Source organism: Tasmannia lanceolata, unplaced genomic scaffold, assembly GCF_043159265.1.
Source record: "Tasmannia lanceolata isolate RefF3 unplaced genomic scaffold, GAP_Taslan_0.1 ptg000005l, whole genome shotgun sequence".
In the NCBI taxonomy this organism is placed as follows: domain Eukaryota; kingdom Viridiplantae; phylum Streptophyta; class Magnoliopsida; order Canellales; family Winteraceae; genus Tasmannia; species Tasmannia lanceolata.
Window position 1 is genome coordinate 14621360 of NW_027518682.1, and position 22387 is coordinate 14643746.

Consider the following 22387-nt stretch of genomic DNA (forward strand, 5'->3'; position numbering starts at 1 on the left):
CCATGCCCCCTTTAGTGTCACATATGAATGATTTGTCACAATGTTTGCCCCTTGTGGAAAACTTTAGATTTGGACTTAATCAAGGAGGTGATACGGCACAAAAAAAATCTATATTATGTATAAGTGAAGCTCCCCTCTTACATTTTAAGGGGGCTAATTAAAATTGATTTCCTAAGTTGTGGATGGAAGGGATGGATCAACCATCTCAACCCCTAATAAAATTGCATGTGCACATGCTGGCATGCACATCGCGTGTCTTCTCTTAGTGATATATGGAATATTGCAAGAACTTATTTTGTAAGATAAGAAGGCAGCTAATTTCAAGATTAGGAAGGAAGAAATTAACATGGACCTGCAATCTGACATCTATTATGAAGTTCGGTTCAGCCTCAGGTTGGCTTTGTTTGCCCCAACGTTTCAAACAGTGAAGTAAAATGGAGTATAGGCTGCCATTCAAAAAAAAAGGAAAGAAAGAAAGAAAGAGAGTCATAGAGTCCTACATATCTCTGGTGGCATCCTTGCTCGTTACCCATAAAACTGAGAACTATTAGGGAAAAAAACATTAAAATGTTTGTATTATCCTCCTTTAAATAACTCACTCATGATTTGCTCTTCCAGGCTTCCAGCATGTTTCCCCCATTTTAATGATTTCTTCAAGATCCTTTTTGAATTCTTCTAATGTCCTGTTTTTAACAAGAACCTGATTTTCTCTTCACTGCCCAAACAACGAGAACCCAGCAGGTTTTTGAAGAATTTTATGTTTTCACATTCTTACCCAACCAAATCATATTCCTTTCTTTAATCTTTGCTTTCAGAACCCAAATCTTTCTCGTAAATTTGTAAGTCTTCCTGCCCCTGCACCTAATGATTCCCCCCAGTCCTCTATTGGAGTGTTGATATTGGACACTTTTAGCCCAATTTACCAAGCATCAAGACTGCACACCGTGTCTAATCGTATGGAGCTCTATCTAAAATCTCTCATTGATCTGTCATTTGGTTATACATCACAATGAGTAGCTGATGAAGCCCTCTACTGAGGTGCCTTTTTTATAATTCTCCTCTTACCCGCTGACTCCACTGTTTAGTTATGTTTCACTAATTTGCCGCTGGTTTCATCTAATGGGTTTTCTCGTGATTTCCAGGGATGCTGTCAAGTGCAAGGCCTGTGAAGGTATAGAAACATCAAGCCCTCTGACAATAGAGCATCCATGTAATGGATAAGCTGTTCCGTTTCTGAGTGGTCTAAAATGGTTCTGTTTGCTGCCTTTTTTTTTTCAGGATATTGTCATAGAGGTTGCATGGTACCATCTACACCTGACACGAAAGATAAATTGGAATTCACGCTCGCCTGCAACAAATGTTACCGCATTGGATTTTCTTCAATCAACGACAACTGTAGGAAGGATTTGAAAGTTAAGTTTTCCTTGCAAGAGCAAGACAAGATTGTATTGAGCACTAAAAGCACAAAGAAAGGTGCTTATCGATACATACCACTGTTTGGAAATATAGAAATGCACTCAGAGATGAAGCCGAAACCACCAACTTCTACCCCCGATTCAACACAAAAAGCAAAACCTATTTCTTATGGTCTTATATTCAAGAAGAACAAAAAAATGTCCAGTAATGATTTCTGTGTCAGGAACGTTCTTCATAGAGGTAATGCAGACAAGGACCTGTCGTTGACACCCCTTTGTAACCTCTGCTTGGAGCCATACAATTCAGATCTGATTTATATATGCTGTGAAATTTGCGCAAGTAAGTTTTAAAAAAATTACTTAGAATGTTTTAGACTGTCTTCTCTCTCTTTCTTACCGTTCAAAAAAATATATATCTTCTCTCGGTCTTGTTTATCTATTTGTCCTTTCTGTAAATCTTTAGAATGGTTTCATGCGGATGCTGTCCAACTCAAGGAAGACCAGATTTCCGACTTGGAGGGGTTCAAGTGCTGTAAGTGCCGCAGGAAAGCCTCACCTATATGCCCCTACACCAATCCAGATAGCAATAAAAGGCACAAGAAGGTTTCAAAGAAGCCGGGCAGCATGGAAACGAACCAATACCCCCCTATATCTCAAACTATGTGCAAAGAAACTGAGTTGGGAGAGCTGGCTACTCAAGGTTTACATGCAGAGAGGGAGGATTGGGTCATAGAAGAGGATGACTTTGTTTTTTCGCTGGAAAATGTTGTGCCCGTCATGGAGCATGCACCAGAGATAAAACCCGAGTGTGGTACTCATGGAGCATCATACCAGAGCCTCCAAAAACTTCCGGTCAGAAGGCAGCATGTAAAGCACGAAAAGGATGATGGATTTCCAGTGAATCCATATGTTGTGCCCGTCATGGAGCATGCACGAGATATAAAACCCGAGCGTGATACTCATGGAGCATCATACCAGAGCCTCCAAAAACTTCCGGTCAGAAGGCAGCATGTAAAGCACGAAAAGGATGATAGATTTCCAGTGAATCCATATGTTGTACCCCCGAATGCTACTGAGAAAGCATTATCACCTGGAGCAGAGTGGGGGTTGCCAATTGATGGTGAGCTGGTTGACTATGAAGGTGGGAATATTGAAGACATTCAGTTTGAACCTCAAACCTATTTTTCTTTAAATGAATTGGTAGAATTTGACCATGGCCAGTTGGATGGGCTATTTGATGCGCCCATGGATACATCAGAGAATTGGCACTTTTCCCCCAGTTGCAATGATGTTGGAACGGTCTTCCAGACTATGTCTTCCAATAACTCTTTTGAACCGGACCAAGTATGCACGGAAAAAGGTTTCCAGGAATCAGGTGTTGCGATTGTTGACCCAGTACCATGCCATATGTGTAAACATAGTGAGCCCACCCCAGATCTGTCCTGTGAAGTTTGCTCATTACAAATACATTTTCAGTGTTCACCGTGGGACTGCGAACAGCCTACTCAGGATTATAGGTGGCGATGTGGATACTGCCGGGATTGGCGATAGTTTACTTAGTTTCTGAAATTAGATGTTGTTTCTTTTGACAGTTTCTTTTGAAAAAGCAAGTGGGACTTTAAAAAAGCTTGGAGAGACCCTTTTGAGCTTGGGGTGTTTACTTCTGAACAGGGGAGTTAGCCATAGGTTGAGAGCCTTTAGCTCAGTTTGTCAAGCCTTTGTTCTGCAACCTTGAAGTCAGAGGTTCAATCCAGCTTACCTACCAGAAAAAAGGGAGTTGGCCAGAGTTGGAATTGTATATTACTGGGAGGATAGCGACAATATCAGGTTCATTTGCTTGCTTTATTTGAGGAGAGGATCAGAAGTTGAAGCAATGCTCTCATGGAGAGAGTATCATTGAGTCACAAGAGTGCTCATTTTAAGCATTCCCTTCTCCTAATAGATGATAAGGGCATTTAGCACTCTCTCAACGGATTTAAAAATGGGTGTGCCCGGATATTGCCCTGCTGAGATGGTACTGCTGCATTGTATGCAAATAGTTGAAATGGGTGTGCTCTAAGTTTCCCTTTTGATAAGTCTGTTATCTTGAACGTAGATTTGTCAATTATTTCACTAGATCTATTCGTAGTTTTTTGTAGTGGTTTGGAGCCAACTTTTTGATACTTAGATTTTTTTTGTATTGAAGGATAAAGCTGGTTTTTCATGCTTGTCCTGTTGGCCCGCAGGTGTAAATGAATACACAGTTTTGAGGCCAGTCAGAATGAAGAGTTCTTTAGCTTTCAAATGGAAAGTCTATATTGATTTGATACTATGGTGTTTTTGGTAGTCTTTTTTTAGCTGTTTAAATTGAACTGTTTGTTTATATATTTTGATATCATGCTACTTATATTGATTTTGCCTTGTATCTAGTTCTTATCTGGCTGGGTTCTGAAAATGAAGGTTTTAGATCACTTCTCTGTTGTGGTTCTTTTACTTTTGAAATGCAGAGACGTGAAATCTTGGATGTTGTCCACAGTTTCTTGCAATAGAATGAATTATTTGGTTCATGGTCTCCTCGCAATAGAGCTTTTAGATTGAAATACCTCTTTTTAGAATTGGTTTCATGGTTTTAAACAGCACTACATATTGCCCTCTCTTCTTTTCTTCTTCTTCTTCTTCTTCTTCCCTGATTTTTTAGATTTGTTTAGGGGAAAAGAAAAAACATAAAGAAGAAAGATGATGTGTGCGGAGACTCTGTTACTAATTACGTTGGAAGTCTATTTATCATTCGTCAGTATCTATTATTATCTGGAGGGATATGCTTTGGACCATCACAGAAAGACATTTCTCGGCTGGCTGTTGCATGTGAGAGCAGCCTCAAAGGCTCACTTTTCAGCAAATTTTGTCTTATTCATTTAATTCATCTGAGGTGGTTGCTCTCACAAGCAACAACCAGCTACGAAATGCCTTTCTGTGATGGTCCCTAGCAAATCCCTCATCAGGATTGTCTATTTCCTTGTAAATAGGCAAATCCTAACAGGTTAATCATATTTCCTAACTAGGTGTTGCTCATATTTAGATGTTTTTTTTTAAAATTTTCTATCTTCTTCCTTTTCTCCCCTTTTTAGGATTTTGTCTATGTTTTATTTCTTCTCCTCATTATTCTTCCCTAAAAAAATGGGACAGGAAAAAGAAAAAAAAAGGCCGAAAAGTTGGTGTGTTGGGAGTTTTGCCAATGTAGTTTTTCCAAGAAATTAAAATATTTGAAGATTTATAAGAGTATTATGGAGTATTCATATGGGCAAAAGTAGGGCTGCAACTCGGGTCGGGTCGGGTCGGGTTTTTTTTCGGAAAACCCACGATTCCCAAACCCGGCCCTACCCATGATGAATCTCGGGTCGGTTCGGGTCGGGTCGGATTTTTCCACGTTGACGCAATTTTTTAAGGAAAATTCTTGTTTGGCAAGGCAACTCAACTCATAGAAGCAGAAATTACACTCACATTACACTTGAATCAACTCAACTCATAGAAGCAGAAATTACACTCACATACAGTAACAGTGGGTGAGTGGGTTTTCACTTTTAACTTTTAACTTTTAACTAACAATTGAAAAAAATGTACATACTATAACTTATGTAACTCGGGTCGGGTCGGGTCGGGCTCCTTCAAACCCGGCTCGACCCGAGATTCATGCGGGTTTTTGAATGCTCAACCCTGCTCGACCCGAAACCCATGAAACCTGAACCCAACCAAGGCTATTTTCGGGTCTGGTCGATGCGGGTCGGGTAAAACCCCTCGAGTTGCAGCCCTAGGCAAAAGCATCTTAATGTTAGCCCTACACTAGTTAAGATGAAGTAATAATCCCAATTTTATAGTACGCATGAAGCACTTTATTATAAGAATGGAATTAGACCACAGGCCCAGTAGGAACCCTTTTCTTGTGCTTAATGAATTACATCAGACGAGAAGAACCTAAATAAAAGGGAAAAGGAAAGAAGAACGCAAATTGTGAATTGGAGAGATACTCATCCACTCTGAAGTTCTTTTTAATTTGTTTTTGAAAAAGGTTACTTTGGAAAGAAAAGAAAAATGCAGAGTTGTACTACCAAATGAAGAAAATTAGGGCGAAGAAAATAAAGAAAACCCAGAAATTAGGGCAAAGAAAGCTACTTAAAAAATTGGAGCAGAAGCCTGTTGTAGTTCCTATTGAAAGTGCAGGAGGGAGGAAGGACAATTAGTGAGTTGGATTGAAATGAAAATGGGAGGAGAGAAAGGGAAAGTAGTATACAGAATATACAGAGCAGTTACCACTGCTTTGTCTCCATTTCTCTTTCTTCATCTCCAGTGGCGTAGATTTCAAGGCCTCGAACACCCTCTCAGGTGGAAAGAGCGCCTTGGCCGTCCTTCTTCCCCACGCCCTGACGGTCTTCTCCTTTGGTTCCATGCTGTCTCTTTAGGTTTCTATTTCACATCTCTCTTTGTTTCTTTTCTTTCATATTCTTCAGTAGAGGGTTTTGAGAATTTTGTCTGCTAGGGTTTGAGCATCCGCCCTGTTTGGATTCCAATAAAAAACTTTTTTGATGGAAATTTTGTCTAAAGATAACTTTTCTTTCTGCAATTTAGAGGGAAATAATATGATTATGGTTGATTTAGAGGATATCATCATGAATTGAAGACACCTCTAAATAAGAATTGGATAGGGTTGGTTCGAGTTATCTTTGTTCTTCTGTGAAAAAAATTAAGAGATTTTAGAAATGTTTTTCCTTTACAAATCTTTTGCAAAAAATTCTTGCAATCTGAAGAGGGTTTAAGAATGATTGTGCGCCACTCTGTTATCAGGTGAAGGAATGGCAGTGATTCCTGTTATCAAGCGTTGTGCTCAGCAAAACCCTAATTTTACAATCTTGATGACTAGTACAACAACTTCGGCATTGTAAGTTGGAAAAACGCCCAATTTCTTTCCATTCTTTTTTAATTGTAGTAAATATAGTTAATTCCTAATGAATTGTTGGTTTTCTGTAGTAAATATAGTTAAGGCCTAATGAATTGTTGGTTTTCTGTAGTGAAGTGATCAAAGACCGGCTTCCGAATAATGTTATATATCAGGTATTTGGTGTATGCATTTGGTTTTTTTTTTTTTTAGATTACAATCATTGTGAAAATGGGTGAATTCAGCTTATTTCTAGACTTTAGCTATTGTATTACTTTGTTCTTCGCGGTGGATAAGCTTGGTTTTGGTGGATATTAAAAGAAAATATGAGTTGCATCCTTGGATAGAACTTCCCATTACAGTCATCCAAAATAATTTTCAGCTTCTTTCAACAGGGAAAGGTGGGGCTTTTCTCTTCGTAGAAATCTGAAAAAAATTGACTTCCAAATCCATAATTAATAATAAAGCCCAAACGAAAGATGGTTAGAAGTTTTAGATTCAAATATACATAGACTATATCAAATCAACTCTAATACTTTTCAGTATGAGCTTCTCTTTGGTATCCAACTTCTCTTGAATATCTTCCCACACTGAGCATGTCAAGGTATGTGTCCCCTCAACCAAATAATCCTATACCAAGGTGGTTTTAAGTGTTTCTTTCTGATGGTTCCCTAGCACGTTCGAAAGAATATTTTCCTTTATTGGCAACCCATATTGGTGAAGAAGGAAGATCATTTTTTTTAATCACAAAGGAAGAAAGATCATTTTTTCTGATTCATTTTTTGTCTGCATCAGTTGATGAGATTTTTGTCGGAAAGGAGATACAAAAGCATCATTCTTACACCTGAATTATAGATCTCCCATTTCCGAAGTAAATCATAAAGACAGCTTCCCCAACCAGAACTCAGTGGATTGCTCATCTCCAATGATGTGTCTAACACATTTCATAGCTTGTTTATGACCATCATCCAACCAGAATTTAGCTTTTTATTGAAAGAATTTGATTCCTTCATCTTGTTGTTTATACTTCAAGGATCCCTGTTTCCAATTTTGGTTGGTGTGATCATTTTGTTTTGGTGACTCATAGTGTCTTTATGTGTTGCAGTTTGCTCCAATTGACACTCCTGCCGCAGTTGATGCTTTCCTTGGGTTCTGGCATCCTACTGCGATCTTTCTAATGGAAAGTGAACTGTGGCCGAACCTTATCTTGTCTGCTTCTGGAAATGGAGTAAGTGATCCCTTCTCTATAATAATTTACCTCTTTTTTATTTATGATGAACATGTATGTGTTGGATTCAATTTAACTCTTTTTGATTTCTGATGAACATGTCTATGTGCTGGATTTAACCTTTTGGATACCAATATAAGAATCAAATATGAGTAGTACTTGTGCTTTATACTCTGGGAAATTTCCTAGTGTTGGTTCCTCGAGTGTCTGTCAAAGAATTGCCTGAATATATATATATATATATATATATATATATATATGGGAAAGTGATTGTGAGCGGCCCCTCATATAAGCTTATATGTGGTGACCGCTAAAAACATGGTGGGCCCACATTTTTTGGGTGATCCGAACCGGTCATTTGATAGGCCCTGACATAGATAGGGGGTGCCCAAAAACTCAGCTCCATAGGATCATCCCAACCCTTCGTACTGTGGAGGTGAAAGAGGGGAAATTGGACGGGTAAGTGGGCAAATTTATACCCACCCATTTTCCCCTCTTTCACCTCTATAGTTCTAAGGGTTGGGATGATCCTATGGAGCTGATTTTTTGGGCACCCCTTATCTATGTCAGGGCCTATCAAATGACCGGTTCGGATCACCCCAGAAATGTGGGCCCGCCATGTTTTTAGCGGTCACCTCATATAAGCTTATATAAGGGGCCGCTCACAATCACTTTCCCCTATATATATATATGAGGAAATGGTTTCTGCGCTCGAGCACAGAAACAGGGTGGGGCCACATTTTTTATGGGATCCAAAGCATTCATTTGATGGGCCCTTTCATGGATAGGGTGTCCACCAAAAATCAGCTCCATTGGATCACCTTAGGGTGTCCATTTGTGGGGCAAAAAATGGACAGATTTGTGGACAAACAGTATCTGTCCATTTTTGGCCCCACAAATGGACACCCTATGGTGATCCAATGGAGCTGAATTTTTGTAGACCCCCCCATCCATGATGGGGCCTTCCAAATGAATGGTTTGGATCACACCCCCCCCCCCTTTCCTCCTATTTCTGTGCTCGAGCGCAGATAAGCTTATCTGCGCTCGAGCGTAGAAACCATTTCCTCTCTCTCTCTCTCTCTCTCTCTATATATATATATATATATATATAGAGTTAAGTGAAGCTACACATACGTGTAGCTAACTTAGCTACACCAACGGCTTAAAATACAGTGGGCCCACATTGTTTGGGTGATCCAAACCATTCATTTGATAGACCCTCACATTGATAGGGTGTGCCCAAAAAATCAGCTCCATAGGATCATCCCCACCCTTCAAACTTGGAGGCAAAAATGGACAGATTTGTGAAGGTTGTTAGGCGTCCATTTTTGCCTCCACAAATCGTAGGGTTGGGATGATCCTATAGAGCTGATTTTTTGGGCACACCCTATCTATATGAGGGCCCATCAAATGAATGGTTTGCATCACCCAAACAGTGTGGGGCCCACTGTATTTTAAGCCGTTGGTGTAGCTAAGTTAGCTACACGTATGTGTAGCTACACTTTTCTCATATATATATATATATATATATATATATATATATATATATATATATATATATATATTTGAATTTTATCGATGCTACTGCCATTGAGCGATTCTTTGTTAATTGTTATTTCTCCTCCTATAAGCTTCTTCTCCATTGCATACTTGCTTGATTTTGCAACTCTTTCAATGGATTTCTTTTTATCATTTTTCTTGGAAACATATTTTATCATAGTGATTCTACATATTTCCATCCCCTGAGTTCTCTTCAGATTGCAGTGGCGCTATTAAATGCTCGGGTTTCTGCCAAATCCTTCAGACTCTGGTCAGGACCAGTAGCACTGCCCTTGGTTTCATTGATGTTATCGAAATTTTCCTTGATTTCCCCATTGGTATGGATCTATCATCCTTATTAATGCAATTTTACATCTTTTGGCATCATACTGGTCTTATTGTATGTGCCATTCAAAAAAAAAAAAAAAACTGATCTTATTGTATGTGGTAGAGCACAGTAGAGGCGATCCGTTTTCAGCTGCTACAAGCACCGCCATTTATTATCAACTTTGCTGGTGACTTGAAATATGGTAAGCTCATGTATATTGAAATATGGTAAGCTCATGTATATTGCTACTTGAAATTCTTAGTTGTGTGAGACATATACAAACTTACAAATCATTGGTGAAGAAAACTAATTATCTTAAATGCATATGAGAAGCATTACCACTTTTTGATAGTTCTCCTAATATAGGCATTATAGAGAGCTTACAGCCCCAATGTTATAGAAAATAATGGAAGTCTCTTTGCCTTCTTGTATTGACCTTCCATTTAATACATTTTTCTTTTTTTTTTCTAGCTGTAGGAAACGTTGATGTTCCGGAGAAAGAGAATACAAATATGGAAGATCTTCAGATGCAACTCACCCATAGGCCTTTTTGGATGGCTTCTTCTTTACATAAGGGAGAAGAAGAAGGTCATTACCTGGCTCTTAGTCTTTATTATCACCCTATCTCTCTGTGTAGAGTTGGGTGAAATTTCATCATCACAGTCTCCTCCTGTTTTCCCTATAAATTTGATGAATGGAAATTATTTCTTCTCCGAACACTATGATCTTTGATGATATATGACGTGTGTGTCTACATATGTATAACACTTATTTTTTTCTTGAGACTGATACCACATTTTTTTTTATGTTTATGAGATATGACAAGCATACCGTTTAAACGCCATGGCTGACTTGTTCATTATCAGATCACTTCATGCTCTAAAATATCTTGTATAAGATTGCATTTTCTCCTTTTGTGATCAATGCACACCTCTAATATTGACTAATCATGGCAATTCTTACGTATTATCATGTCCCAAGGCTTGTTTTGTGGCAATCCTTTTTCCATCCTATAGATATCTTTCCAGTTTGTTGTGACAGTAAACCTTAGCGTTATTAATTGAAATAGCTAAAAATTTGAATTGCAGTCATGCTATGGGTCCACAAAGCACTAATGCAAATATATCCTAACATGGTTACTATTATCGTGCCTCGACATCCACAACAAGGACAACAGATTGCCCTAGTACGCATCCAATGCTTTTCTTCATGATGCTACAGTATAATGATTTTCCTGTGCTTGGTATTCATTGGTTAATTACTTCATACCTCTTGAGCCATCTATTTCTTGTTAGATGTGCCAAGGTAAATGGTCATCTTCCTATCTTACTGTAATATTTTTTTGCTGCTTTGGAATCTATTTAGGGCATGGAACTGTATCATTTTTCGCTGCCTTGGAATCTATTTGGGGCTTGGAAGTGTAAGGATCCTGGTTATTATTTTGTTGTTTTAATAAATGAATAGAACTGGTCACTTTAGCCTGGTTTGGCCACGCCAGTTTACTGACGGACTAATGTGTGCGACGGAAGGAAAATTTAATTTCCATCTTTGCGTCAAGGGTATTTCAGTAATTTTCTTGATGTAGCGGCATTGATATGTAAGCCTCTTATTAGTGTTACGAATGTAAGGTTTTTTTTTTTCCTTGGCCAAGAGGAGGATTTTTGTAACTTTAAACCGAAATAGTGAAACTCTTTTCTAGTGGACGTAGGCACACTGCCAAAGCACCTAAATCTTGTCTCCTTTGTTTGATTGTGTTTCTTTCATCTTCTTGTTGTTTGCTGCAAATCGTGTTTGATCTTCTTTTTTGAATGGTATCCAAATTTTATTACAAACAAGGAGGACCGAGATGGTCGATACAAATAAAAGCCAAAAACATATGCGGACAAAGCTAATCAGTACAATAAAGAAGAAAAAAGTCAACGCGGAAGAGAGTCAAACAACGCCAAAGCTTCTTTAGTAACTTCTTCTCTAGCAAGACTGTCTGCTACCTTATTGGTGGGTGTCGAACGTGCTGAAACACAACAGAAGAAGATCCAACCCAATCTAGCATCTCATCGAAAAGCCTATCGAATCTCCAAGGGGGATTTTGCAAACCATTGAGCCACTGAATGACATTCATGGAATCCCCTTCTACCACCACATTATCCATTTGATCTCTACCCAACAATTTTAAACCTTGGTGAATTGCACGCACATCTGCCTCCATTGCATCCGCCACCCCTATGGGACCCTCAAAGGCCCAAATCACCTCCTCAAGTTCGTTTCTCAGGACACCTCCAATCCTAGCCGGACCGGGATTCCCCAAGCTGGTGTCATCAAAGTTGAACTTTAAAAAGCCAGGCGCAGGGGGGACCCACTCTTGCACTATTTTTTGCTTAATCTCCACACTACAACACACTTCTCTCCAACCTTCCGATGAATCATAATCGGGGACGAATTTGAAACATGGAAGATACTTGACCCATGAGATCGTCAGGGCTATCACTTTAATTAAAAGGAAAGCGGAGCTTTTTGAAACCCCTTTAAAAACCCTTCATTTATTTCTTCGCATAGCACCCAAATGGTACCTAAGAAAGAAACATTCCATAAGATTTCCCCTTTTTTCTTCGACGGGACACACAACCTTCCGAAGAAGATCAATGAGTTTTGCTGGGAAAACCCAATCAATGCCAAATCTACTTAGAGTTCGCCCCAAATCTCCTTTGCGATTTTGCAATGCGTGAGTAAATGATCCAATGTTTCCCCCGCCTCAATACATAAAGCACAATGGTCAATGATGGGTATTTCCCACTCTCGTAGAAAATCCACAGTTTGAACCCTTTCTAGTAAAGCCGTCCAACCAAAGGTGCACACTTTAGGCAGAGCCTGGAATGTCCTCACTCTAGCCACCTTGGAAGACACAGGGCCAGCCAATAGATTTTGATAGAACGGCTTAAGAGAGAAATCTTCAGATTAATTCCAAATCCAAACCATTTTATCTTCCCCATCCTGCTTAATGTATTCCTCTTCAAGCATCCCCAAAAGCCTAACAGTGGAAGGAAGCTCCTGATCAAAGAAATTCCTTTTGAACCGAGGCTTCCAAACTACACTTTCATTCTTTCTTTCCATATTATCCATTACAAAACTGTCGTTGAGCACTGCAATGACAAACAAATCCAGGAATGTTTCTTTAAGAGGCTGATCTGAGCACCATTTATCTAACCCAAACCGTATTCTATCCCCTGAATAGACTCTGTATCTGATACTGGCTGCGAACAAATGGCTAAATCGCATGATGTCTATCCATATCGTCACCCCTGGACATCTGAAGTTATCTTCCTACACCCAATGACCCTGACGAAGCACCATATTTACCTTCGATAACTCTAACCCAAAGTTGAGACTCCTCCTTACCAAATCGAAGGAATGCCACGCTTATCATCAGCCACCCCCACCCCCCCCTTTCCCAAAAAAAAAGAGAAAAAAAGGGAAAAAAAGAAAGAAAGCGCCTTTGGATTCGTTCAATTCTTTTTACAACACTCATAGGGCATTTAAATACCGACATTTGATAGATCGGAATATTGACGAGTACCACTTTAATAAGAGTGATTCTACCTCCCCTGGAAACTGGGTTTCTTTTCCATGTGTCCAATCTTTTTTCCACTCTTTCTACAATATGTCCCCAGCTCATCTTTTTTGCTCTACCTACCAAGAAGCAGCCCAAGATAAGAGGTAGGGAGAGTATCTACCTTGCACCCCCCGTAATGCCAGCCAAGCCTTGAATCACACCCTCCACCAAGTGGAATGCTAAAAACTCTGGATTTATGAAAATTAGACCTTTGCCCCATTATAGCTCCATAGCAATGCAGGATACCTTTTATATTCATAACTTTCATCACATCAGAAGAGCTAAACAGGAGTGTTATTTGCAAATTGTAACTGGGAAACTTCAACCTCGTTCTCACCTATCTTGAAACCTTCAATTAAACCACATGTTTTCTCTTTCTCGATAAGCCCGCTTAGAGTCTCCGCTACAATAACAAAGAAGGGAGATAAGGGATCCTCTTGCCTTAAGGCTCGAGAAGATTGAAAAAAACCTTTGGGAGAGCCATTAATGAGGACTGAGAACCAAGTAGATGATATGCATCTCACAATCCAAGATCTCCATCTAGTTCCAAATCGCATTCTGCTCATGAAGTAATCCAAACACTTCCATTCCACCATATCACAAGCCTTCTCCATATCCAGTTTGCAGAGAACACCACTACGACCAACCTTTTGATAGTAATCCACAACTTCATTAGCAATCAGGGAGCAATCAAGAATCTTTCTCTCACGTACTTGGCCGGTCTATATATGCATTCAAATACAGCTGAAGCCCACATCTTTCTCGTATAGAGTTGGTTTCTTTGTTTTCATGCATAGGCATAATAAGTTTTTGGTTAGACTAGATGGCCTACCAGTAGAGCCACCATAATACAACTAAATGTCCGATGTTACTGTGAAAACCCTTTGAAATTAATATTATTTTAGTCTTAACCCTTCGGCCTTCACTAACTCCACATCCTTTCCAATTGCACTATGTCCCTGCAAGGTATATTTATCCCACTCCTCCAATACATGCAATTGTATTTGTTACCAATGCATTTGCATATGTCGGATCCCTCATGAGTTGCATGGGTAGCGTGTCTATATATCATATGCCCTTTCCAAGTTATACTATGTTGTGCATATTTTTTTATGTTCCAATTATTTTGCATGTTGGTGTGTGTGTGCTTGGGTTGTCATTGTTGTCAATGCGATGGGTTGTTAGCAATTCTTAACGGGAAATATCTACATAAATATTAAAATTCCTTAAGAAATGTCTCATCTCATCTTATCTGTGTAGGCTCTGTGCAGAGAAGGACAGAATGTTGTATTAAGGTCTCAAAGTGAAAAAATCTTGCCAAGCACAAATTTTTATTTGGTGGACACACTAGGTTGGTATCTTCTGGGGTTTAGCTTTCAATTTTTAGGCTTTAAACCTTTGGAGCCTTGAGTTTGACAAGATTATATATTCGCCCTTCTTTCTTTTAAGTTTTACTCTGCATTGCCAATTCATTTTCTACTTAGTTCTTGAGTTTCTATTCAAATGAAGTTGCAGTTTGCAAGATCAGTTCTGTGGAATAGCATCAAGAACCCATCTTTCTGTGAGTCAAAGTTAACTTACTATATAGGCTACCCAAAAAAATTAACTTACTATATTATTCAATAACATCTGTTTTTAAAATCGAACATTTTTTTTTTTAGAAACAATGGTTTGGTTTGATTCCCATGGAAGATGATTCATAAATCAAATCAAGGACTTGGTCGCATCAAGAATCCATCTTTCGGTGAATATCAAATTTAAATTACTACATTATTAGATAACTACTGCTATCGTGGAAGTTTTTTTTTTTTTTTTTTTTTTTTTTTTTTTTTTTTGAAAATTGACAATATATTTATATACTGAAGTCGTTACAAGAAACGACCAGTAGTCCCCCCTGATTACAGCATAGAAACGGCATAGAACAGGTTCATATGCCCAAAAACCTACAGAAACTATAAAGAGAATTTACATATCCCCCCAATTACCAACTTCACCAAACCGAGAGTATCTTCATCCAGAAGCTTGTAAAAAACATTTCATAAAAAAAACTTTTCATGTACCCTTCTACCCTAGTAAAAATGGAGATTAAGAGAGGAACAATCCTCGAGCAGCGAAGGACCAAAGGTCCCTCAAGCATGCTCAGAAAATCTCATTAAGCGTCCACTTCCTCAGTAAGGGTAGAGGGTGACCATCAACAGCTTCCCCTTCCATCCATCAAGACAAAGACAAACCACAAACAACCGTCACCACCCTTCCAGAAAAAACAGAAACCTCCAAGACAAAAACACAGAAACCCCCAAAAAACATTTACACCGGAGAGGTATAAGGGCTCCTTACTTCTTAAGAGCCTTTAGCTCGCTGCTCCCGCTAGCCGGTGTCTTTCCTTTATCGCATCACGCTTCTCTATATCTAGAAGCATCTCCTTTGTCTTCTCCACGTTTTCCTCAAATTGACAGGCTCTTACCCATTTTCGACATTTCACCAAATTCTTCCAGAAGTGCTTGCTTATCCATATCCACCACTTCCACATTCTCATCCACCGAATCCTGTTCGGCCCTTCTCAGACAACTCTTAATCTTCCCGCTAAGGTCCTGGCATGTTTTATGTAAAGCGAAGTTATTTAACAGAATTTGCTCTATGTCCAAAGAATCCATGTTTAAATGCTTAAATCCTTTAAAGAAATGGTCCATCAGTGGTATTTTGGTTTCATTATGTTCTGGTATCCCCACATGTGTTGCAGGGGAATTAAGAGGCTTGTACAGGTTAACTGCAATAACTGTGATTGGAGGATCTTTTTTACCTGGTTTAGCCGGTCATAACATTTCCGAGGCTGCAGCAGCCGGTTGTGCTGTTTTGACTGGTAATCATTTGTTACATTTTATGCTTATTACCTCAACATTTCAAACATCTCATGCAATTGTTATCATCTTTTTTTCCAAATGGCTAACTTCCAGGTCCTCATGTTGGTCACTTCTCTCATATGGTACTGGAAATGCAACAATCAAATGCTTTATCCATTCTGCAGGTAAGGATAACCTATATCCCTCTTTTTCTCCAAAATTTGACCGAGATTATAACTTTGGATTTTGTGCCTAGATTATTGATCATTGTTCTATCTTTTGAGAGTGAACATTGAGTCACTTTTTAACATCTGTTCTATGCAAGGTTTTAAACTTTGGTTTTGGTTTAGGTCTACATGGAAACAGAAACGTTTCGGTTTTTGGTTGAAATTTTCGGTGGAAATCTTGTAAAATCATGGAAACATATGCAAATGATCGAATTTAAAGATGAAAACTTACAGGAAATGCTAGAATAAGCACAAATACACACTTAGAAATCATCACACAAGCAAGACAGCCATCCATAATGGTTTAAAAACATCTAACGTCTAGTGACATGCACTGTCGTGCATGTCAGATAATTTAGTACATACCAAATTTCACATGTAACTCATAAGTATTTATATATAATACATGCACCACATTTCGCATGTAATTCATCTAAATATAATTATGTAATGCATCCAGATAAAGTATACCACTATGACACTCACAATTTTAGTTTATTCATTTTGGTCATTTCGGTATCTATGGGGATGGAAACGGAAACATTTCGGTCATTTTGTGTCGGTTTCCGTGGAAATTTAAAACCATGGTTCTATGTTTTGAGAGTGAACATGGAGTTACTTTTTAACCCAAAAATAAAATCCTCTTTAATCCATGGTGTGCAGCACGAACCTCCGCCTCGCTAGCATTTGAGACCCCAATAGGCCCAAAAAAGGCCCAAATGACCACACCTCTAGAATCCCTTAGGCCTTAGGACTCCATCAATTCCTGCCGGTCCAGCATATATAAGATGGAATTTGCTAGGGACCATCGCAGAAGGCATTTCACAGACTGGCTGTTGCATGAGAGTGCAGCCACATCTGATAATAAGACAAAATCGGTTGAAAAGTGAGCCTATGTGGCTGCTCTATCATGCAACAGCCGGTCTGCGAAATGCATTCTGTGCTGGTCCCTAGCAAATCCCATATAAGATATATGCTATTGATGTCACTGTAAAAACTAAGACGGGGTGAGAGCTCCGCCCAGGTAAAAGGGAGTTGACTTGAGCGAGTCAATGATTGACACGGTCGAGTTTTCGTAAACTCCGGCGAGTGAAAAGAGTTCTTGATTGACTTGGTAAGAAAAACTCCGACTTGGATAAAAACACAGCCAAGGTAAAATATAGTTGACTCAGGCAAGTTGATGATTGACTCTGGGACTTTTTAAATAGTGATAGATATGTAAAATTCACAAGATAATATTGGTGATGAGGGATTTCCCCAAACTCTTTTTTCTGATGTAAAATTATAAATAGTTTTACGAAATAAAAGAAGAAAACAATAGCTCGTCCACAAGAATCAAAGAACTGAAATCCAGAGGTGAAAAGATTAATAAATTATTTTGTATACACGGTGTATATTCAGAAAAGGGATTTCTTAAATGCCTTCTCCCTAGATTAATGAACAAACTTGTGATGGAACAACACCACATTTATTTGATTTTTTCTTTTCTAAAAAAAAATGGAAAATCAGGCTGGAGTTTTCACCACTCACCGTAAAAATCCTTGACATGCCATTTGCCAGTACCCTAAAGTACCTGAAATTTTAAATTTTAACATGAAAGTTGGAGAAGTTTTTCAAAAGGACAAAAGCCACCAACAAGTAAAGAGAAAAATAAAATTTTCATAAACTTGAGCCAGGTTTCCACAATCCAGTTTCAACGAGTCAAGTGAAAATCTGATTGATTCGGATCAAAACTCACACAAAGCTTGGTATGCTACTGATTCTTACCAATTTCTGACATTTTTTTTTCAATCATTCAAGTCAACTCTCCAAGTTTTCATAAAATCTTACGGCTCGTTCGGTTGCCTGGTTTGCCACGGAAAAACCAAACAAACTGACTATTTTTTGGTCTATTTTTTGTCCACCACATGTGTGGTTGCAGTGAAAGGATTTTCTCGAAATCAGGGATTCTTATTGTTGAGTTCTTGCCAGAAAAATGGCACCCCATTCTCTTGATTTCATTTTCCCTCTGAGAGGAGCAAAACAAAAACGATGAAATCGGCAGAGAAAATCGGTCCAGCGTCACCCTAAACCCTCCAACCCCACCCTCCGATCTCCGCCCTATGTCTTCCTTCCCTCTCCTCTCTTCCTTTCTCTTGATCTCCCTTCACGAAGACCCATTCTCATTTTCTGTCAAACAGGAAACAAATCTCCAGCGCCTAGTAGACAAATGACAATCCCACCAAGGTAGAGAAAAAGAGATGGAAGAAGAGGTGTTCATCAGGAAAATGGTGGTCAAGACGGCTATCTCAGAACCTGGTGATTCTTCGCACCACACTTTTGTGTTGAGATGTGTCTTTGATTTCCTTGGACCGGAATCCGAGGCTGAACTTGACATCCTACATAATGACATGGATGGACCCTATGATAAACTCATCAAGGCTGCCTCTAAGAAGAATTACTTCAACATGGAACATGGACAACTACCCAGTCACCATTGAGCTCCAGACAAGCCATCTGCTCTCATCATCTGATTAGATTTTAGAGTGAAAAAAGAAAAACAAGATAAAAAAATCAGGATGCCATTTCCTAGAAAGGAAGGGCATCATAGTAGAAAAGCGTAGTAGAAAAAGAATTGATCACTGCTGCTGCTTTGCTGTGTAGAAAATGCCTTGTAGTTGAAGTGATTGCTGTGTAAAAATTGCCTTGTAGTTGAAGTGTTCATTTATTTAGAAGTGAAAGGTAGAAGGTATATTTTCAGAAAACAGTTTGATTGTCAAGATCTAATGCTGGTAGAATAGTGGTCTAATATTCAGGCTTCTCATAATAGCCGGTGTGGGATTGCACCTTAATAATCCGTGAATTAAATATTGTGATTAGAGAGTGGACACTTTTTTTTAAATTGGGTCAGATCACAGTCTTTGGGTCAAAGAATCTAGATGGGATGGAGAAAACACATGATGATATGAGGCGTATCAGAAATAAATTTCGTCATGTGGGAGGGACTGGGGTTCTTTTTAGTTTCAACAAATAATGTTTCCAAACACAATTGAGTCTTCTTCCATCTATCATCCTGTTTCTTGAAGAAGAGTTGCTTCCTTCAATTGGATATTATGATGGACTTGTTCATCTTATCTATTGCATTTCTGTAGTAGAATATTTGTATGTCATTTTTCTGTTTAACATTTACTTTCTGATATATTATTATGTTATGCATTTAGAGCAATAAGTGTCTCTTTGCACACAGGTTTCTGGAAAATTAGAGCTCGCAGAAGCCCTCAATGAACTCCTTGGAAACCCTGAAGTTCTGGAAGCACGTCGTCGCGCTGCAAAGCAAGCATTTTTAGCTTTGTCGAGTGGGGTTGTTGAAAATGTTTGGAACCTTGTTAATACCCATGTCTTAAAGCAAGCTTTTAGCAACCTTGATGAAGGGTGATTCCAATGTATGCCAACTTGGAAGTAGTTCTCTGGCATCAATATCTTCGATGGGTTATCAAATGTTTGGTACAGTTGGAGCTCGCCCTTCTCCTTGTTGATCTATTGATCCAATCCTGGGTACGTTGCACAATTTTTAGAATCATCACTCAAGTCTGAAGCCCAAGACTTGTAGATTGGCAAGCGCTGAAGTTTTGGGATATGTAACCATAGCTCTTGTACTTTACTCCGCCCATCATGTTATATTGATCAGTGTATTCATTCCCTAAACAGATGCTTGAGGTTTCCTCTCACAGTATTCCCATTGAAAGCATACCTTTTTTTTCCTTTCCTATTAACAACCAAATCAAGCTGACCCCAACTAGTTTGAAACAAAGGCTTAGTTGAGTTGAGTTGAGTATTAACAACCAAATCAAGATTTCTAATTTAAGACCAGAAGTGTTCTCTAAAAACATGCACTACTTTTTCAAATCTCTTTGCATTTTATAATCTCCCTTCATGTTTACGTCGCCAGTTTTGTTCAGGTTACTGTTTTGGGAAGAAACTACAGTCAAGCAGCCCTTGTCAGATATCACCTGTCATTTGATTTCTTCCAAGGGATAGCTTTACTATCCAAACTCTATGGTTGAAGAAGAATTCAGGGATCACAAGGTAAATGCTCACATAGCTAAAGAAGAATTCTGTAACAATCGCTGTCGGGCTGACTAGGGTCTTGCTCCTCTTTTTCTTTTCTTTTTTGAGGGTTTATTTATTTACAATTTGTACTTGTTCAGATTAGGAAGGGACTGTGTTGGAACTCCTGGCTGTTCCAATGGCTGCGATCAGTTGCCATTTTTCTGTGAATTGGGAGATATGGTTTACTATATATTCGGATAGTCGGAGACGAGGCTTCTCTGTTATTTCCAACATGGAAGCATTTAGAGTGGGGCTGAAGGATTAAGGTGCAGATTGCAGGGTTTATTTATGATGTAGTTTGTGGGGGCTGACTGAAAGGTATCACAGTTCTTGGACGACTGACTCTTTTACTATGGGCTTTGGGTGCAAATTGTTGGATTGTCTGCATTAAATGGGAGTTAGGCTGCCCCATTTTTTAATGTAGGACTCGACACCACTTCAACAGCTCGGTGTCTTTTTCCACTAAGGTGTATGGATATATTTTGGCAGCTTGAGTTCAGTTTTTCTTGCAAAGTTGTAGGCTGCTGTGCAGTTCAAAATAGCAGTGGATACGCAAGGGAAATGGGTATATAATCAATAGGATTGCCCTTGTTACTTCGCTAATGTAAACAGATCTCTGATTTACATGTTTTGGTTCTTACTTCTTGAAATGTCTTTTTCACTTGAGTCAGTGTTCTCAGTTTTGTTCTCTTTTCCTTTGCGCAAGAGCAATACCAAGTCATACTCTCGAGTGTTGAAATTGCCATCTACATCTTAATGAAATTTACTAGCTTTGATAATATCATTCGAAACCGGTAACTATTAACTTAAAGCCGATCTTGAGAGATTTCTTGTGTTGATTGTTGTTGTGGAGCAGTGTTGGGAATATGGTACAATTTTTGTGCTAAAACTGGCCCCAGAGCACCCACATGAAGCTAGCATGAGTTTGATTAATAACATGAGACTTCTCTCACCATACTGTTCCTAACCATTTCTTTTGTGACCTACAACTCAACTCAACTAAGTCTTTATCCCAAACTAGTTGGGTCGGCTAATGAATCTTTTAGAAAATTTTCATGAAGAAAGTGAACGGATCTACCCGGTTCAAATTGACTAAGTCTAATCCTGACACTAGTTGGATTCGTTTACATGGATCATTTTCTTCCATTCTATCCTATCTAAGGTCATGTTCTCTGCTATGTTCCTAGCCCTCAAGTCTTTCCTCACTGCTTCTACCCAAGTTGTTTTCAGTCTACCCCTACCTCTTTTTACTCCATCAACTTGGCATGAGTCACTTCTTCTCACTGGAATATCCAAAGGCCTATGTTGGATATGCCTAAACCATCTTAAGAGGGGCTCTCTCATCTTCTCCTCAATTGGTGCCACCCCAACTTTTTACGGATGTCTTCATTTTAATTCAATCCAACCTTGTGTGGCCGCACATCCATCTAAGCATTCGCATCTCTGCTACACTCATCTTATGCACATGCTGCTTCTTGGTGGCCCAACATTCTGGCCGCACAACTGTCTTTAAAGAGTTGTGCAACAAGTCAGCACCCACATAACTAGATTTAAAGAGTTTCAAAAGTTAAAAGAGATTGTAGGCATTCAAAGTTTGGGTAAGATATCACAAGAAGAGAAACACAAAAGGCCAAAGCCCACTTCAGTTTTCTCTCTCTTTGCCTTATCATATTATTAGATACATAAAAATAGAATTGAACACAAATGCAAACTATTGCACAAGTTCGGTCACCCATGCCCTAATACATTCTCAATATCATATTACAGACACTGACCCTGCAAAATCGGAAATGATAATCGCCCAACAAACCAATACCTCGCCAGAGGGCACGACTCCATGCCCCAAAGAATCTAAAAGCCACCCACCAAAAAAAAAATCCAATCCCAACACTATGTCGAAAACAAGGAGCTCACCTTTATTTCGCCAGCCCTTGCATCGTACCGAATCCTCTCCCAGACAACTCTGACCCTGCAATTGCGGGGTAGCTTGTGGGGCAGTATCCCTTCAGGTACAACCATAGTAAACAAATTGACACACCACATTGACCATCATCTTCCTCAAAGCAAACCAGCAAGCATGGCACCGGGATCTGTTAATGCAACAGTGGCAACGGGTGGGTGCATCTGAGGTGCTGGTGGAATGGAAGGAGCAGTGGGAATGCTTACCAGCTGTTCCTTGATAAACTCCTTCAACCTGCAGGGAAG

The 22387-nt window shown here is 39.1% G+C and overlaps 3 protein-coding genes across 6 annotated transcripts in view; 2 read left to right on the top strand and 1 right to left on the bottom strand.

Annotated features, from left to right (window-relative positions):
* Positions 1-3819, top strand: part of LOC143877620 (DDT domain-containing protein PTM-like) — a 29569-nt gene extending 25750 nt beyond the window's left edge. The window contains exons 7-9 of the mRNA XM_077379771.1: positions 1143-1171; positions 1279-1755; positions 1879-3819. Coding sequence (XP_077235886.1) covers positions 1143-1171; positions 1279-1755; positions 1879-2966 — 1594 coding nt within the window. The 3' untranslated portion in view covers positions 2967-3819. The remainder of the gene's footprint in view (positions 1-1142; positions 1172-1278; positions 1756-1878) is intronic.
* Positions 3820-5316: 1497 nt separating this feature from the next.
* Positions 5317-20848, top strand: KDTA (KDO transferase A). 4 transcript variants are annotated; one of them, XR_013250688.1, is made up of 14 exons: positions 5317-5851; positions 6234-6327; positions 6458-6500; positions 7430-7552; positions 9310-9429; positions 9543-9621; positions 9891-10007; positions 10508-10605; positions 14287-14377; positions 15767-15886; positions 15981-16051; positions 19320-19627; positions 20022-20158; positions 20281-20848. XR_013250688.1 is itself a non-coding variant. In XM_077379772.1 (12 exons), the coding sequence occupies exons 1-12, from the start codon at positions 5647-5649 to the stop codon at positions 19506-19508; spliced, it is 1350 nt and encodes a 449-aa protein (XP_077235887.1). In that variant the 5' UTR covers positions 5317-5646; the 3' UTR covers positions 19509-19833. The 4 variants fall into 4 exon arrangements, 2 of the variants coding, with proteins under 2 accessions (XP_077235887.1, XP_077235888.1); XR_013250687.1 differs by having other exon boundaries at positions 20032-20158; XM_077379772.1 differs by lacking the exons at positions 20022-20158; positions 20281-20848 and having other exon boundaries at positions 19320-19833.
* Positions 20849-21801: 953 nt separating this feature from the next.
* LOC143877623 (AP-2 complex subunit alpha-1-like) overlaps positions 21802-22387 on the bottom strand; it is a 39626-nt gene continuing 39040 nt past the window's right edge. The window contains exon 27 of the mRNA XM_077379774.1: positions 21802-22376. Within this exon, the coding sequence (XP_077235889.1) occupies positions 22241-22376 (136 nt within the window). The 3' untranslated portion in view covers positions 21802-22240. The remainder of the gene's footprint in view (positions 22377-22387) is intronic.

Bases quoted from the DNA above. Each gene is read 5' to 3' on its own strand.
- KDTA (XM_077379772.1), top strand. From the start codon at position 5,647: ATGAAAATGGGAGGAGAGAAAGGGAAAGTAGTATACAGAATATACAGA. The intron at 6,328-6,457 runs GTAAGTTGGAAA...GGTTTTCTGTAG, and splicing joins AGTACAACAACTTCGGCATT to TGAAGTGATCAAAGACCGGC. The intron at 15,887-15,980 runs GTAATCATTTGT...GCTAACTTCCAG, and splicing joins CGGTTGTGCTGTTTTGACTG to GTCCTCATGTTGGTCACTTC.